Consider the following 16,942-nt stretch of genomic DNA (forward strand, 5'->3'; position numbering starts at 1 on the left):
TCTTTCCCTTGCAGGTTCCAAATCTGTCCCCATTCAGCTCCCTCAGCAGCCTTTCCTCCCTGTCCTCTGTGTCCTCCCTTGATTCGCTTTGGGACTCACTGAATGAGGTACGTAGCAGAGCAGGAGGGAACTCCTGCTGAGCTGCACAAGGGCAACCCTGAGGATGGAGAGGGACCCATTCAGAGTCATGGGTCACAGTTATTTGTGCTCATGCATTTCTACTCAGATACAAGCCTGTGTCCCAAGTTTTGATTTCCTGGAAAGGCTTTTGTGCAAATAGCTCGTCTTTTGCATCTTTTCCTCGCCAAAAATTACCCCGTCCAGCTCCATCAGCTCCCTGAGTTCCCTGTCCTCCCTGGATTCGTTTTGGGACTCATTGAATGAGGTAGGTAGCAGACAGAACAGAAGGGAAGCCCTGCTGAGCTGCACAAGGGCAACCCTGAGGCTGGGGAAGAGGAGAAGCCAGCTGACCAGCCAGGCCACCTTCTGGACCGGTTGTGAGCAAGGGGGCAGACAGGCATGGGACTGCTAAGGGCAGGCTGTGCTTGCTGGTTCATGGACCAGCCCCCCATGGCGCCAGGGCTGTAGGGCTTCCCTGGCTAGCGACTCAATGTGGGCAGAAGAGTCTGGCTTCTGAGTTCCTGTCTCATTCTGGGCTGCTCTCTTTCTCCTTTCTCCCCACCACCACTGCCACCACCTCTGGGGTCCTGTCTCTGCCAGAAGTCAGCCTCTGAATCCTTTGAAAAAGTGGCTGTCTCATTTTGGGCTGCTCTCTTTCTCCTCTCTCCCCACTACCACTGTGACCACCTCTGTGCTGGTTCCTCCATCCTGTCCGGGCCAACAGTCATCCTCTGAGGACGAAATATCCCATGACAAAGTGACAGAGGAGGAGGGAAGCCCAGGCATGGAAGCCAGAGTGGCCAAAAGAGATCCAAACAGAAGAGTGCAATTGGGAGCAGAGGATCTGTGCAAACCTTTCCCTTTCTTTTTTTCCACTTAGAAAACTGGCTGTGAGGCTGTGAAGATAAAGATCCTATGGATAGAAAAGCAGCTAGGGACCTTGCTTTTGAGCAGAAAGAGGTGTGTGTGTGTTTTAATGGAAGCAGTTCCCCGCTCCCCCATGTAAACTCTAGAGAGGTGGATTCATTGGCACATTTGATGTCTGACAGGAATTGCCTACAATCAGGACACATTACAAGTTGAAAACAGTTCTGTTGCTTCAGCAGCACCACCAGTGGAAGTGAAATTGACTACTTTCTGACAAAGGATAGCAAAACTCCAGCACTATTCCCCATCTTCAATGAAGCCTGCCACAGTGAGACTATTTTGTTTGAAGGGAATGCCTACAGTACTTTCTATAGCACTTTCTGCAGATTAATCACTGAATGGCTTAAGAGTTGAGGAAACAGTGATGAGCAAGAATATTGGAACCCCATTCATTTGTCTGTGACATATCAAGTTAGAAACCAGATACCCTCGGTCTTACCTTTTCTTGAAAGGGGAATGGGAAGAACAGTGGACTGGTCCCCAGGGTGAATTTCTGGCCTACAACTTCCATCACACCAAGCCAGCACAGCTGATGGTCAGGGATAATGGGAGCTGCATCTAAAGGGACACAGGCTGCCCATCACTGTATTGTTCTTCCCATGAGTCTCTGGTCAGGAAAACCATGCGGTTAATAGTTGAATATTAGGACTGCTGGCTTTTCAGTCCCAGCTGGGCAGGCTCCTACTCCCTCTGTTATGAGGGCTAAGAGGCAGCCACTATATGAGTTTTGGGAAGACTGCTTGAAAGCCTTGGAAGACAGCCCCACAACATGGAGTAGTTATCAGAATTATACATCTGCTCTGAGCATGCTCAGAACTACTCTCTTGAAAGCCAGACCTCATAAGCTTTTAGCATGTTCTGTTAAGTGGAGAAGAAATGAAGTTTCCTATTTTTAGGAGCTTTTTTTGTTCTGCTTAGCATTTGTTTTGTGACCTTGCTGGGGAGCAAGCTAGCAACAGTGGACACAGTTACAGATGGGTAGCCGTGTTGGTCTGCCATAGTCAAAATAAAAAAATTCCTTCCTGTAGCACCTTAAAGACCAACTAAGTAGTTCTTGGTATAAGCTTTCGTGTGCATGCACACTTCTTAGTTGGTCTTTAAGGTGCTACAGGAAGGAATTTTTTTATTTTAACAGTGGACACAGTATGAGTCTTTCTATTTTTTAATTAATCACTTTGTATTTATTTTTGAGAATTGGATTGAGGAGAAATGGGTGAGTTATGTATGCTGCAAGGATTTCCCTGCATTTACCCACAGAACACTGCAGCTTCTGCAGGGGAATGAGGGAGGGGGAGCATAGGTTGATTTGAGGCATGTGCAGTCCCAAGCTTATTTCCAGAAAAAGTGTGTGAATTTTCATCAGCACCAGTTCTGAAGTTGTTGCTAAGCTCCCTTTCACATAATAGCTGTAGCCACACAAGTGCTTACATTTTCAGCATACCTTCTATTCCCCTGCCTCAAGATTTTTACAAGAACTTAAGCAGTAAGCAGCATATTCCCTTCAAGGTTAACTGCTTTTGCTTGAATACTGCCTCAGATTCATCCTCAGCTAGGCTCATATAATCATACTAACCACATTAAAGTAGGTATCAAAGCTCTGATTCTTCACTGGTCTTCCTGCCACTTAACGACTCAATGTAGGCTACTCAGAAAAGCTGCCCAGTTAAAAGTAGATTATTATATTGTAGGCCCCTTTTTAGAGTATCAGTTGAACAAGCCATCCAATACTAGTAGTATATCGTCTATAAAATGATCCAATTGGTACTTTAAAATGAAACTTCACCCAACTCCTAGTGTTGGATGAAGGGTACTGAAGCTATTGAATGCAACTGACAACGAACAGAATCAGTTTTACCGAACTATCAGGCTGCAAGTTGATCTATGAAGCTACATCACTGGAATTTCAATTTCCCCTTTAGCCATCTGCTGGGGAAGTTTGAAGAACAGCACATTTTTACTGAAAGCTTGACATTCATCTCTTACAGCAGAGCTACATATTCAGATTAATTACATTATACTTACTGTCTTACTGGAATTGTACCACTGTAAAATGCAGATAGGTTGCTGTATAATTAAACGCTTTCATATAAACTCCCTACACAAAGAAAACAGGCACAGTGGACTGACAAGCTAGCCTTCTACAGCAGGGGTTGGCAAGACTTTCCGGGCATAGGCTGGATCACTCTGTGGAGATCCTCCGTGGGCCGGGCCGGCACAGCGTGACACCAGAAATCGCTTCTGCGCATGCCCAGATGCCCAAAATCGCACCTGCGCAGAAGTGATTTCCGGCGTCTGGTCATGCGCAGAAGCGATTTCTGGGGCTGTGGAAGAGAGTCCCCGCATCATGCTGGTTTAGTGCAGCACGCGGGGACTTGCCGATCAGGCGGCTCAGTTCGGGGGCAGCTTATGGGCCAGTTAAACGGCCTTCGTGGGCTGCTTCTGGTCTATGGGCCTTAGGTTGCCGACCCCTGTTCTACAGGTAGGGTATAAAAATTGCTGAGTCATGCAGAAGATTTGGGATTTTTGTACCTTCATGAAAAGAAAAGTCTGAAGATGGCTAGTATAACCCTGCAGTTATTTCATCAAGTTCACTCATTCCCTGCTCTCCAACATAGCTCCATACCCAATAGACAGATCTCTGCTGATGACAGATGGTTTCAAAACAGTAATTTGGCACTGCAAAAAGTTTCTTATTAACAATATATATCCCCTACTTTTTGTGCTAGGTTCTCTAGTGCTAGACATTCAACAGGGCAGCTCCACAGCATTCAGGCACATGGTACATAAGCATACACAGAAGACTGCAGCACATGGACAATCTTTATTGTTAGAGGAGCACCGGTAATCCATTACTGACTGTAGTGGAGTCACCGCAGAGGCACATGCTAAGGCACTTATTGTATAAAAAAGTTTGCAGATTTATTTGTGACAGCAACCAAGACTGGAGGCTCTCACAGTGGAGAGCACTAACCATACAGTATAGGGTAATCTTATTTTAATTTGTCATTTGCTCATAAGTCTAAATGCAGCATATACAATATGGTTAAGTATACAGGTAAATCCAGCAACCAGTGTACAGTGTAGAAAAGTAAAGATTATCTATATAACCGCAATCCCCATAGAAAGGCAGTGATAAAGACCTTTATTTTTCTTAATTACTTATAAACGAGAGATACAAAGGCCTTCAATGTATAATCTGTGCAGATTAAAATGCTTTTTTCTTTTTTCTTTAATATACTCTTAGTCACTGTGCAGAATAACTAAACCCATCCCCGATTACAGAGCTGGATGCTTGGACATCACAATAAAGGACTTTGTTCACACTCCATTCAAAACCCACTAGATACTGTCTGTTACCATTAAATATATTTGGTCCCGAATAGATTCTCCAGCAAGCACACAGGAAAAAACTTTGCTGCTTCCTTGGTCTGCCACTAACACACCTCTGAGACACAACGCAACACAGACACCATTGCACTTCAGATCTGTCCAGACATTAGCAAAAAGAGGGCCAACTTAAAACTCTCTTCTAGGAAAAACTTCCTAGACTTTGAAAACATTTAGGAGTCATGTTGGGAACACATGTTTTTCCTGTTCAACATGACTCCCAAACTGGCTAAGTGAGTAGACCAAGGAGGTTGGAAATGTGAGGTCACTGAACATGATTGCCAAAAGCAAACAAAAGGAAGGGGACGGGACAAATTCCCTGCATCTATCACAAACTCGTTATTGGAAGAAAATAGTTGATTTACAGCAACGAAAAGGAGTCACCCCACCCCCACCCCTCAAACTATGTAAATTCCCCAGCAGCCATGGCAAGGACAATGAATGCTACAGGCCTCTGTAGCTCCCAGACTCTGATTGGGCTGCAGACTCTTTGGCATTCAGTACAAAAGAGCTTGGAAGCTGGGAAGGACAACACTAATGTCATGGCTCCAGATATTCAAGGGAACGTTTCAATAGATGTGCTCCACTTCCCCCGGCAGGTTTTAGAAGGGTTTGCAGAAGTCCACTGGACAAAGGGGGGGTGGGTCACTTCATCATGTGTGACCCGGATCCACAAGGCAGCTCTATTCAGTAGCTTTGGCATCTCCAGCATCAGCCTTGCCATCCACTTCCTCATCAGATACTTCACCTGCACCCTTCCTGCCGATCCGGCGTGTCACTACAAATGGCATGTCTCCCCGCCTGTTGAAGAGAGTAAAAGTGTCATGCAGTGTGGAAATTGGCATTTCATCTTTGAGTAATGTGTACTTTCATGCATTCAGGAAATATGGCAAGAGGGCATCTTACCTGAGTTTGCTCTTCAGCGAGCTGACCTCACGGTTCATGGCATCAGCCGTTTCAGTAACATCTTCTAGTTCCCGCTGCAGCTTTCTACGAGCTGCATTGGATCGCTGTGCCTCTTCTTCTGCCTCCTCCAGCTGGCGTTTAAGTTGCTTCAAACGGATATTCACCTTGTCTGCCTGCAAAGCAGAAAAAGGAGCTCTCTCAATACTTGTTCATTCACTCCTGAACATGGAAACCAACTTGGAATTTTTAATCTGAACTACATGGATTACAGTACCTAGCAGCCCTAGCTCCTTAAAACCTAGTTTCCAGAATTTTAACCTTGTGAAGTTTGTGCCATTCTGCAGCTATGCAACCTATGATCAGAGTTTTTTTCTTTCTTTCTAAGAGAAGCAGTCTGAGCCAATATTTGGGAGTTAAGCAATCTTGAAGCTGGAAATTCTCTAGGCTGGCATTGAAATGTCCATTACCAGACATCATGACGTGTGACATTCATTGCTAGATGGGTGGAAATTTTATTGATGTAGAGACTCTTGCAGCCTCCAGCAAAAAAGGTGGAGAACAGAAGACACTGCCAGCACCCTAAAAGCTTGCTAACAGCTCCAACAGTGTCGATGGGATTGCAGGGTAGCAGCTTCCTGCCCCACAGCTAACATTACCAAATGCCAATCCTCAACACGGCACATACCTGATCCTTGTACTGCTCAGCATTACGCCTCTCATCCTCCACTTGCAGGACAACATCCTTCAGCCTCTTCTCAGTACGTCGCACCTGCTTGCTGGCAGCCTGGCGCTCCCTGTAAGGAAAGTACCACATCAGATTGATGGAAGAATTCAGAAGTAGCCCAAGCTTCCATGTTTGGAGACATTCCTAGTTCCCATGCAAAGGAGATAACTTGCAGAAGGAAAGTGGTAAGAGTGAGCCACTTGCAATTTCCTATGACGAAAGAATAATGCCAATGTACTGTGCTGCTGGCACCAAAGCTTTCAAGGCCAAGATGGAGTATTTTGAGAGCACCAGGAGCCAGGACTAAGTTAAACAGAAAATGGGTCACTAAGCAGGTATCCTATGGACATGGTCTGCAGTCTGAGCCAAGTGCCTGTCAAAGTCAGGAGAGCTGTTGGGTTACATGGGACTAATTTGTGACAATCGCATTTCAGGTTAAAATGAATTCGTATGACACAACCTTCCACAAGCAGTAACTGTAGAGGCAGAAGATGCATTGTAGCTGAGGATGCACTTCAGTGGCCGTTTGGCTGTTTTACCTTTTACTCAGAAGGTTATGATGCCTCTAGAGAAGGATTTAAGTGTGCAAGATTTACTAGGCACTCTAGAGAAGATTGAGCAATCACAGGCACCATTGATAATGCATGTGTGATCCTTGAAAGTACTTGCTAAGAACTGCATGTAGCCTGGCCTTATAAAGAAACAGAGGTCAAGAAATACTTCAGTTCAGATTTCTTCACCCAAGTTAGCAGTGGCGTAGCGTGGGGGGTGCAGGGGGGGCCGGCCGCACCGGGTGCAACATCTGGGGGTTAGGGTTAGGGGGCGCAAATTACTTGCCTTGCCCCGGGTGCTGACAACCCACGCTACGCCACTGCAAGTTAGTGACAATATTTCACAGATTTTTTTTTATGACTGCACCCATACATCAAGATGCAGGATGAATGCATGACAGATCACAAGCACCTACTTTGTCTCAGCATCCAGCTGTTCTTCCAGTTGTGCTATCTTTGCTTCCAGCGCAGTAATAGAAGACTTGTATTTTGACTTCACAGCACTCTCCATTTCCTGAAGCTTGGCCTTAAGTTCCTTGTTCTGACGCTCAAACTGCTGGCGAGCATTTTCATTCTTCTGGGCATTACTACGCTCTGCATTCAGGTCTGTGTTTATCTGGTCAATCTGGGGAAGATAATAAGAAATTGGTTAAAGTCATGGCTAGTTTCTGAATACAGTCTCCTCCTGAAGTTTTCATATCTAATCTCTGCCTCGCTTTCCATCTTCTATTTGTTTCCTTTGCTCTATAATTTTGGCATTCAAAATGTAATTCTGTAGACAAGGCTTGTTCTCAACCTTAATAACTTCACAATGTCTAGTTTTTAGAAATAATATTACATTCATTAATCTACCTTTCCTTTTAACAAGCAGGCATATTTCATTCTTGTAAGCAGTCTACACCAAGTAGTCAATGCTCACCTTCTGGTATAATAGGAATAGGCAGCAAATTTCTTGGCCAGGAGTGGGGAAACTGGCTCATGGACCTAATTAGGCATGACATCCATGCTCACATGACACCTCTGACATAACATATGACTAATAATAATAATAATAATAATAATAATAATACAACAATGTCTGGGCAGCTTCTAACACACATAAAAATAATAAAAATCAAACCTTAATAGTAACAATCTGATACAATATTAAAAAGTCACAATAACTTTAAAATAAACAACAAAGGCTGATAAAGGTGTGGCTGCCATCACTTTTTGCAGGTGGTTTGCAATGGCTTGCAATGGGCTTAAAAGGAGAATCCCTTCCAGGTTGCCACATGATGGCATAATGTTGTCAGGTGATCGGCAGTGGTGTGGGCCTGCCCACTTGTCAAGGTGTGTCTGCAAGCGGGGGCGGGGGGGGGGGAGATCCAACCCACTAGCTGAAACAAATTCCCCAACCTGTCAATGTAAAGCATCAGCTGAGTTGAAAGGAATAGCATCACACTATGATTCAATATACTGTGCTTCTCTATGTGCTTCTTCACTCACCATCCTATTGGCTTATCAAACCTGGTACTATCTGTCCTGACTCTCACTGACTTTCCAAGACCACAGGATTGGGGTTAGTCTAAACTGATATTCAAGGTCCTTACCAGATATTAAATATAGGACTACATAAATGTAAAGCACATGCTCTCATCAAAGAGGTTTGTCTGGGATTTGAACCCAGTATCTTTCGCCCCCAAAGTGGGAATAATGCTCCGAAAGCATCAAAGCTCTGATAGCATGCTGCAGCACAAAGGAAAGTGATACACAGTAATTTGGATGAATTATGGCTGGGAATCCACCAGCTGAAGCCCTCCACCTCACAGTGCCATTAAGCAGGTACCTGAAGATTTGCTTTCTTAAGGCGGTCATTCACCAACTCTGTATTGCTCTGCTCTTCTTCTAGTTCTTCCTCCAGCTGAGCTATTCGAGCCTCCAAGCGTCGCTTTTCCTCCAAGGCCAGAGCTCTGAGAAGAAAACACACAATGGAATAATTAACATAGTGCCCTTTCGTGAAGGATGCTCAGTAGTAATGACCATAGAAACATTCAACATTTGTAAGCCATTCTTAGCACACCACTTAAGATAATAAGACATTACAGGGCACCCTTTCCATGAGCCAACTCCCACAACATTCCTTGTCCCTGAAGGGAAAAAGTGCCATTACTCACCCTTTGCCACTACTGTTGGCAATCTCATCAGCCAGCTCATCCCGCTCTTGCTGAGCCTGGCGCTTGGCACGCTCGGCAGCTGCAAGTTCCTGAAATCAGAACAAGATGTACATGGACTAAGGGTCAAAAACAACTTATTGCCAAATAGGAGATGTTATATTACATGAAGCACATGAGGAGTATCTGGAAGCCAGTTATAACCTACGAGCCAGAAGAATGCTCATCAAGAACAGGAAGCTTCGCCTCACTCAGAGTCAGAGTGACATTGTGAATCTGGGGCACAGCGCTCTTGAGTGTCATAATAAATGGCTAGTCAACTATCAAGGTAGTTTGTGATGCTACAAAGTGCATCAAATGAGGGTTGATATTGTTTAAATAGGTATATTCAAGTCAATGTATCACACGATGCTGAAATTATGCTAGAGAGAATGAACTGGAAATTGGGAGGAGGGGGAAGGAGACTATTAAACTGGCCCGAAACCAGGAAAAAGTAGTCTGTTAAGTGCGTGAAGGAAATACCTGAAATACACCCCTAGCTGCGAATCCAGCAGCTGATCTGATCCACATTAACCAAAACAATAATCGTGGAAGGGTTTGGATATTCAGTGAAGGTATTAATTTCCAGGGGCTCACCCACTCCCTTTTCCCTGAAGGCAACCTCTTCCCTCCCATACTGAAAGGCCTGCTTTGGGCAGAAACTCAGTTGTGTATTAGCATTTTCTGGCTTTAGATTACCTCCTGCATTTGAATCATCTCGGCTTCCATGCTCTTCAATTTCTTTTCGTTCTCTTTTGCTTGTACCAAAATTTCTTCTCTAGAGGCACGTGTGTCATCCAGCTCCCGCATGTAGTCCTTCATTTGGGCCTAAAAACCAAACATACCAAATCAGACCACTTGGTCAAGTAAAGTCTATTCCAACTCGCTGTGGCTCTCTAGGTCTTAGGCAAATATTCTTTCCTGGCCTGGCTACCCGAGATTCTTTTTAGCTAGATGTGCCAGGGATTGAACCTGGGACACAAAGCACCCTGTCTACCAAAAGAAAACTTATTTTGTAAGAAATGATAAAATCCCAGTTGAAGATGTAAGCAACTATCTTCATAAGTCTTCTTGATCAAAAAAGCAGCAACTGGCAACTAAGTGATAAATCTGTTCTGTTGCCACAGTAAATGATTCACTTTCCCCATCTCATCTCACTGTAAGGAGAAGCCAGTCAGTAACAATGGAATCTAGACCCTCACCTGCAACTTCCTGAGTTGTTTGATGGCTTCCTCACGACTCTTGTTGGCAGAGTCTATGTGGGCCTCCAGATCTTTTAGATCCATTTCCAGTTTCTTTCTGGCAGCCACAGCAATGGAGCGCTGCTTCCGTTCATCTTCCAGCTCCGCTTCCATCTCTCGCACCTGAAAGTGGGGTCAAAGCACTGGCAGTTTAGCCACGAACACAGGCCTCTTCCCTCCTCCCTGAAGCAAATGAAGCAGGAAGGGGTTGTAAGCCTGCTGTGCTTTCTGGAATGTTACCTGTCTTGTAAGCTGCTTTCTCTTTTCTTCATTCTGTTCATCACGGGCCTGGAGATCCCGATCAAACTGTGCCTTCATGGCTTGCTGGTTCACTTCCAGGCGCAGCTTGGCATCTTCTGTGGCCTGTAGCTCATCCTCCAGCTCTTCCAGCTGAGTCTTCATCTCCTCCACCTGCTGCTCCAGAGCTCGTTTGGACTTCTCCAACTCATGGACCTACAGCACACACACAAAATCAGTTTCTCCCAGACTGACACAGCCCTGCTTTTGCTGCCTGGTATATTTATAGGTTTTAAGAAAATGAACAAAAATCGACATGTCTAGTGACCTACAATATTTTTGTGCGCTTAAAGGCATAGTTACTGTTATATCCTAATATGTCTCTCGTTTGGTCCTTTCCCCTTCTGTCTCCACCTCTTTATCTTTTGTTTTAAAAACAATTTATTTAATAAATCAATAGAAGTATTTAAGTATTTAAAAATGGTAGTGAATCATTTTAAAAAATGACCAGAATGTGGGGGATAAAGGCAAACAGGCATTTATTGCCAACTTTCCACCCATCTTTGACAATCCCAATTCTTATTAGACTCTGAACTGCACAGAATTCTGCCTCTTTATCTCTGCTCACTTGAATATGCACATATCCAAGCTTTGTTTCCTAATACCCTTTGGTGAGTAGACTGAAGGGGTTTATGATAAAACAGCTAAGCAATATTGCACAAAATACTGGCACAGTTCCATTGAAATCTGACAACAACTTTATCCTTTTAAAAATGAAGATGCCTTGAGTAACTTAGAAATGCAAGATACTAAAGCTTTTCAAAGCCTGTATGAACTCCCTTGTGCAAAAAGGCTTTATTAGTTTATGTGCCTTCATACTGGGTAATAATTCAGCACTTTGTGCATAATGAACTGAAAAAGTCAATGGTGACATTGTTGCTTTCCTAGGCATTACAAAAGATTGCATGCTGTTAGCACCCAACTCATTACCTTTCATGTCTTATTGCAAGTGAAAAATAAGCCACTTTTAGCAAGCCCTCTTCTTGCCTAGGACATGTCTTAGCCAACATCCTTATTACCCCAGCCTGCTGTACAGGAATGTCATCAACTTACACTCTTGCCAACATCATCCTTTGAACTCATCAGATCCTCCATCTCTGTCCGGAACTGCTTATTGAGTCGCTCTAGCTCTGCTTTCTGTTCAATTGCTTCCTCAAGTGCTCTGGCCAAGGAGAGAGCTTTTGTTTCCTTCTCACGAGCTTCTGCCTCAGCACGATCCCGCTCTTCAGCATATTTTGCAGAGATGGTTTTCTCTTCTGCCAAGAGCTAGAAAAAGGGAAATCAATGGCACTGTGAGATTTCCAAAGGAAAGGTTTGCTATCCCCACTTGTTCCATCTGTAATGGTTTGACTACCAAGGATAGGTCACCTGTGTACCAAACTTAGCCACCAATTCTAGATATGTGCCAGGATTAAAGCCAAATGCACTTGTCGGCTTCCACTTAAAAACCAGCTAAAACAGACAGATATTATTCGGGACTATTACCAGTTAAAAGTCAAATTCAGGAACTAGAGTGAGGAGAGTTGATATTTGCTTACAACTGTTCACAATTGCCCTTCATCTATGGGACAAAAAATGTCCATCTAAAATATGACACTTTTCTTTCTCCTTTTCACCATAATCTATCCTAGGTGAAGGAGAAGGACATTGTTGAAAGTTATAACTAACTGTACCTGATCAAACTTCTTTTGTTTTTTCTCCAGGTTGGAGACTATCTGCCGCTGATGATCCAAATCCACAGAAATATCATCCAGCTCCTGCTGAAGCCTGGTCTTTGTCTTTTCCAGCTTGTCATAGGCAGCTGCCTTTTCCTCATAACGTTGGGTCATGGCCTCCAAATCTTTCAGAAGCTTCTTCTTTGCTTCTTCCACTGACTCCAGACAAACCACACTATCATCCATTTTCTTCTTCATTTCTGCAATCTATGTGACAGAAGCAAGCGGGTGGGGAAAAGGAATAATTAATTTTTTAAGGAAGCAAAGAAAAGATGTGGGGATTGAACACCATTTTGCAACTTACAAGTAACAGTGAGTCACTAAAAAGAAAACTATAATTTTTTTTGAAGGTATGAACTATCTTTGGGGAGAGTGTTCCATGGTGAGACTTGCCAAAGCAAAAGCATCATCACTTGCTGACTAAGATGCAACAGTGGGATATGACCACTGAATTCCAGGAATATTTCCCAGGGTTAGACTGTTTCTAGGACAGCTCTATCAGACATCAGAAAGACAGTTCCTATTTAATTAGACAAAACAACTTTCAAAAGAGCTTGTTTTGGCTACCAAATTCATATTTCCCATGCAGAATCCAGCATGCCATTCAAAAGGCATACTACTGCCTTGTAAGCTACATTTGGACATTCTTTCCTCAGGTCTTCTAGAGTACCTGAAGCTGAAGGACAGAAATCTGTTTTTCCAAGTTCTTCTTTGCCTCCTCCTCTTCCTCTAGTTGCTCTTTGAAGCTGTTCTTCTCATCTTCCATCTGTTTCAGCTTAGTACTGAGGCTCAGCTTCTGACGAGTTTCCTCCTGAAGTAACTCCTGCAAGAGCCACCACAACAAAGATTTGGTCTCTTATGATGAAAAGTCCGGTAAAATTTTCCAAATATATCTCACATCTGAAGCAGAGAGAACCTTAAGCAATGGCTCAATACCACTGAGCAAGCTGATTTGTCCCCAGAAATCAGTTGGAGTGACCCACAAAATGTAGTTTAGTAGACTAGTGGAGATAACCCCAAAAAGCTATGTGGCCCTTGGGATGAATTGCCAGTGGAAGCCCACATTCCAGTAGCCTCACAAGGCATTTGGAGGGGAGGAGCATGACAGACAAGCTGTTATAAGGAGATTATGAAGACTGGTATATCTAAATTGCTCTAGACTTTGATCTGTGTTGCAACTATAGTTACAAAAAGAAGCTAAAGTTAACTACTCTTAATATAAAGTATTGCCAAACTCCTCAGAGATTATACGCAGAAACCTGCACCACCACTACTCTGAATCTGACAAACATGCTTAACCCTAAAATCTGTTCCTGAGCTTGGAACGGTGAAGAGGGGATCATGACTGCAGTTCTCGTGTGCGTCTGATGTTCTCAGAACACGTTCAAAATGTAACCTGATTGCAAGTACAATTCCCTGCTCCAAGTTTGGAAGGAGGGTTGGGGCTCATCCAGTTGCACTGTGCTTCCAAAACATGGACCTTGAGGAACCACAGGCCTCCTCCCAAGCCTGAAGTTGTTCAGAGCAACTCTATAGCTCATTGTGACAGATATATCCCCATTGGGGAAGGAAGAAGATTCTGGTGGTCACGTATTTTGGTTACAAATATCAACCACTATTTGTGGGGACCTCATCCGCTGTTCTGCAGTCTGTATTTTCCTGTCAGTCTAACAGATCTGTCATGATTAATCAGGTTTATATATTAGGTTTGCATTTTGGAGTAAAGATAAAGGAAAAGGTACCCCTGACCATTAGATCCAGTCGCGGACGACTCGGGTTGCGCGCTCATCTCGTTCTATAGGCCAAGGGAGCCGGTGTTTGTCTGCAGACAGCTTCCGGATCATGTGGCCAGCATGAATAAGCTGCTTCTGGCGAACCAGAGCAGCGCACAGAAACGCTGTTTACCTTCCCGCAAGAGCGGTACCTATTTATCTACTTGCACTTTGACGTGCTTTCGAACTGCTAGGTGGGCAGGAGCTGGGACCGTCACGGGGATTTGAACCGCCAACCTTCTGATTGGCAAGCCCTAGGCTCTGTGGTTTAGACCACAGCGCCAACTGCGTCCCTGCCGCATTTTGGTGTAGCTAATTGATTTTTCACCTATTTCTGTAGCACTTTAAAGCCTCACCTGTGTGTCCTGTAGCTGAGACTCCAGCGTAGAGAAATCTTTGGCCAGTTTAATTGACTTGCTGTCAGATTGATTCAGAAGACCAGTGACATTATCCAACTCAACCTGAAAAAATAGAAGAAAAGTCAAACCAATCCCATTAATAAAGAGTTTCCATTTACTATCAATTTTCCCCTCTGTTGAGCAGGAGAGAAACTGCAGCATCGTCATAAATCACTCCATACTAGTTAAGGCTAAACAACAGGAGTTTTAGGCACTTGATGCCCATCAGAACTACCACCCACCACTTCAGCTATCGGCTTATTGTCCCCTAGTTGGTGTAAAGTTAATCAAGGGGTAGTGGACTAATTCACATTATCTCCAAACGAGCTTTTTGTTTAATGCAAGTTACTGGGGCTGAAAAGTAACAACATAAATACAGATCATGTTAGAACAGCTGAGAGTCAAAACTTCAGGAGGAGTAAAGCAGCACTGCAGCCCCAACCCAATTCTCCCCACTTCCCCCTCTAAATTCTGTGCTAAAAACCAGAACACAATGAATAGGAGGGCAAAGGGAACCAACACAGGGAGCTCACCTGCAATTTGTTAACTCTCTCAGCCAGCTCAGTTCGTACTCTCTCCCCCTCTGTGAATTTCACTTGTAGCTCTTGAAGTTGAGTTTCACCCCTCTTCCTCTTGTGCTCAGAGTCTCCTTTGGCTTGAAGAAGAACTTTCACCTCATTGGACAGCTCAGCACGTTCACTCTCTAGTGCCTGCTTTGCCTTTTCAAGGTTCACTTTCACCTGAAGGAGACGGGAACAGAAAGCTTTAGTGTGGTCTTTGCAGAAAATTTGATTTCACTAACAAATTCATAGCCCATTATTCCAAATTGTGGTCCTGATGCAAAAGACAGATTTGCAATTTAGGCTCAGCATCCCAAACACTATTTGAGCAATAAATCTGCAGGTTTCCACAGCTGTACAGGTGATGCTATGAATTAAAGCTTCATCCTCACTTAGGCAAGATGTTCATGGCAATAAAGGAAACTAAAAAGATTCTAGGTAGTTAATACTAATGTTTTCATAAAAAATAGGTGGTAAGCAAGAATATGCACAATTCAGCAACATTGCTCTCTCAAATTACAGGTAACTAGCAACTTATGCCCATTTAATTTGAGCGCTTTCAGCTTTACGCACTTGGGGGGGGGGATGGAAAAATCTCTGGGCAGCTCCCAACAAAAAATAGTAAAAGCACAATATGTTGCACACTAAAAACTTTCCAACATCTCACACACCCGTTTAGTCTGCTCCAACTGCTCTGCCAGTTCTTCCACAGCCTGGGCATGTTTCTGCCTCATCTCCTGGATCTGTGCCTCATGGGTCTTTGCCTCATCATCCAGAGTCTTCTTTAGAATAGTCACTTCTTGTTCACGTTTTGACCTTTTAAAAAGCCAGATATATTTCTATTAGATAGTAGTTGAGAATGCAGTGCAATATGAGTCCCAAGGGTGCAATTGGAAGATTGGCACTTATTTGTGGAGCTACTAAAGTACAAATTGAAAGGAACAACATGGCATAGGAAGAATAAGTTTTGCAACAAGGTCCACTGGAAGTGTAAAATCTGCTGGACCCACTATTCCCCTCTATATTTTGAAGAGGTGGAATTGGTCTGAGCAGTATCAAACACCGAACGTTGCAGTTACCTGAGTTCCTGCTGTGCTGCAGTCGAGTCCAGTGTGTCCTCTAGTTCTGTCTTGAGAGCCTCAAGCTCCTCACCAAGATCCCGCTTCTGTTTCTCTGCTTTGTTCCTGGCAGCCCGCTCAGACTCCAGGTCTTCCTGCAACTCTGTTATCTGAGACTCCAGTTCACGGATCTTCTTCAGAGCCATGTTCTTCTGAGCAGCCTCCTCTTCCACCCTACACAAGACAGAGACATACTACATGAAGGATTTCTGCCTCAATGACCATAAACAGCCATCTTATCTACAAGAAAGTTACTAATGCTGCAATTCTACACACTTAAGTTGCAAGTAAGTCCCAGTGAATGCAGAAACAGGTTAGGGGTGCACTGCAACAGAAGTTAGTGTTGAATGCTAACCTGACAACACACCAGTGCTCTGGCCTTGTTATAACCATAGTTGGCTTGTACTAGAAATGCTTCGTTTCAGCCTCCAAGACAAAATAGAAGGTCAATAATGTAGTAAGTTGGAGAGGTTGAAGTGGGAGCTTAATTTATGGCACAGAACTTCTATGGTCCACAGCACATGCCAACTATTTACTTTATTGCTGCCTCCTGATCTTATCAAGCTATGCAGACCAGTAATTTCTGCAACATATCCCATTTAAAAATTAACTTCCTTCCGATACAACATTTGCAGTTGCATGAAACAGGGTTACCAGCTAAACTGAGGCCTTTTATTCCTAAAACAATTTAGAGAAATCTCAGGATTCCAGCTAAAAGAACACAAAGGAAAATTTATTGCTTTTCCTAATTTCCACGTAGACATTTAATTCCATGACCAAGGCCTTACCTAGCTAAAGCTGCTTGCAGCTCTTCCTCTTTTTTTGCCAGCTGCATTTTGAGCTCTACTATTTGAGCCTGAAGTTCAGCTATTTGGTCATGAAGATCTGTAGAGTCTCCCTCTAGCTTCCTACGGGTCTTCTCCAACTCTTGCCGTTGCTTTTCTTCTCGGCGCAACCGTTCTGATGGAGAGAATAGAGCTGGGTCAATGGTTCATCTTGGCTCTTATAGCCCTAAGCAATAATTCATGTGAAGA

The 16,942-nt window shown here is 43.8% G+C and overlaps 2 protein-coding genes across 8 annotated transcripts in view; one reads left to right on the forward strand and one right to left on the reverse strand.

The window, feature by feature from the left end:
- LOC308596181 (uncharacterized protein) overlaps positions 1 to 16,942 on the forward strand; it is a 39,111-nt gene that overhangs the window by 8,901 nt on the left and 13,268 nt on the right. For 2 of the 6 annotated variants that reach the window (XR_014012389.1, XM_081211043.1), the window contains exons 3-4: positions 15 to 107; positions 1,170 to 1,473. Coding sequence is in view for 1 of the 6 variants with exons in the window: in XM_081211043.1 (XP_081067169.1) it covers positions 15 to 102 (88 nt within the window). In the remaining 5 variants the exon portion in view is untranslated. Of the gene's footprint in view, positions 1 to 14; positions 110 to 303; positions 386 to 1,000; positions 1,474 to 6,498; positions 6,807 to 16,942 lie in introns of those variants that run through there. The other 4 variants (XR_014012386.1, XR_014012388.1, XR_014012387.1 and 1 more) reach the window with 4 other exon arrangements.
- MYH9 (myosin heavy chain 9) overlaps positions 3,850 to 16,942 on the reverse strand; it is an 82,183-nt gene continuing 69,090 nt past the window's right edge. For both annotated transcript variants that reach the window (XM_081210985.1, XM_081210984.1), the window contains exons 25-41: positions 16,697 to 16,868; positions 15,870 to 16,082; positions 15,462 to 15,606; positions 14,764 to 14,970; positions 14,189 to 14,293; positions 12,731 to 12,883; positions 12,019 to 12,267; positions 11,399 to 11,611; positions 10,289 to 10,501; positions 10,010 to 10,171; positions 9,507 to 9,635; positions 8,772 to 8,860; positions 8,444 to 8,567; positions 7,032 to 7,240; positions 6,026 to 6,134; positions 5,341 to 5,513; positions 3,850 to 5,235 (exon numbers count right to left, since the gene is read on the reverse strand). In XM_081210985.1, coding sequence (XP_081067111.1) covers positions 5,118 to 5,235; positions 5,341 to 5,513; positions 6,026 to 6,134; positions 7,032 to 7,240; positions 8,444 to 8,567; positions 8,772 to 8,860; positions 9,507 to 9,635; positions 10,010 to 10,171; positions 10,289 to 10,501; positions 11,399 to 11,611; positions 12,019 to 12,267; positions 12,731 to 12,883; positions 14,189 to 14,293; positions 14,764 to 14,970; positions 15,462 to 15,606; positions 15,870 to 16,082; positions 16,697 to 16,868 — 2,783 coding nt within the window. In that variant the 3' untranslated portion in view covers positions 3,850 to 5,117. The remainder of the gene's footprint in view (positions 5,236 to 5,340; positions 5,514 to 6,025; positions 6,135 to 7,031; positions 7,241 to 8,443; positions 8,568 to 8,771; positions 8,861 to 9,506; positions 9,636 to 10,009; positions 10,172 to 10,288; positions 10,502 to 11,398; positions 11,612 to 12,018; positions 12,268 to 12,730; positions 12,884 to 14,188; positions 14,294 to 14,763; positions 14,971 to 15,461; positions 15,607 to 15,869; positions 16,083 to 16,696; positions 16,869 to 16,942) is intronic.

This window comes from Podarcis bocagei (genome assembly GCF_964188305.1).
Source record: "Podarcis bocagei genome assembly, chromosome: 10".
NCBI lineage: Eukaryota > Metazoa > Chordata > Lepidosauria > Squamata > Lacertidae > Podarcis > Podarcis bocagei.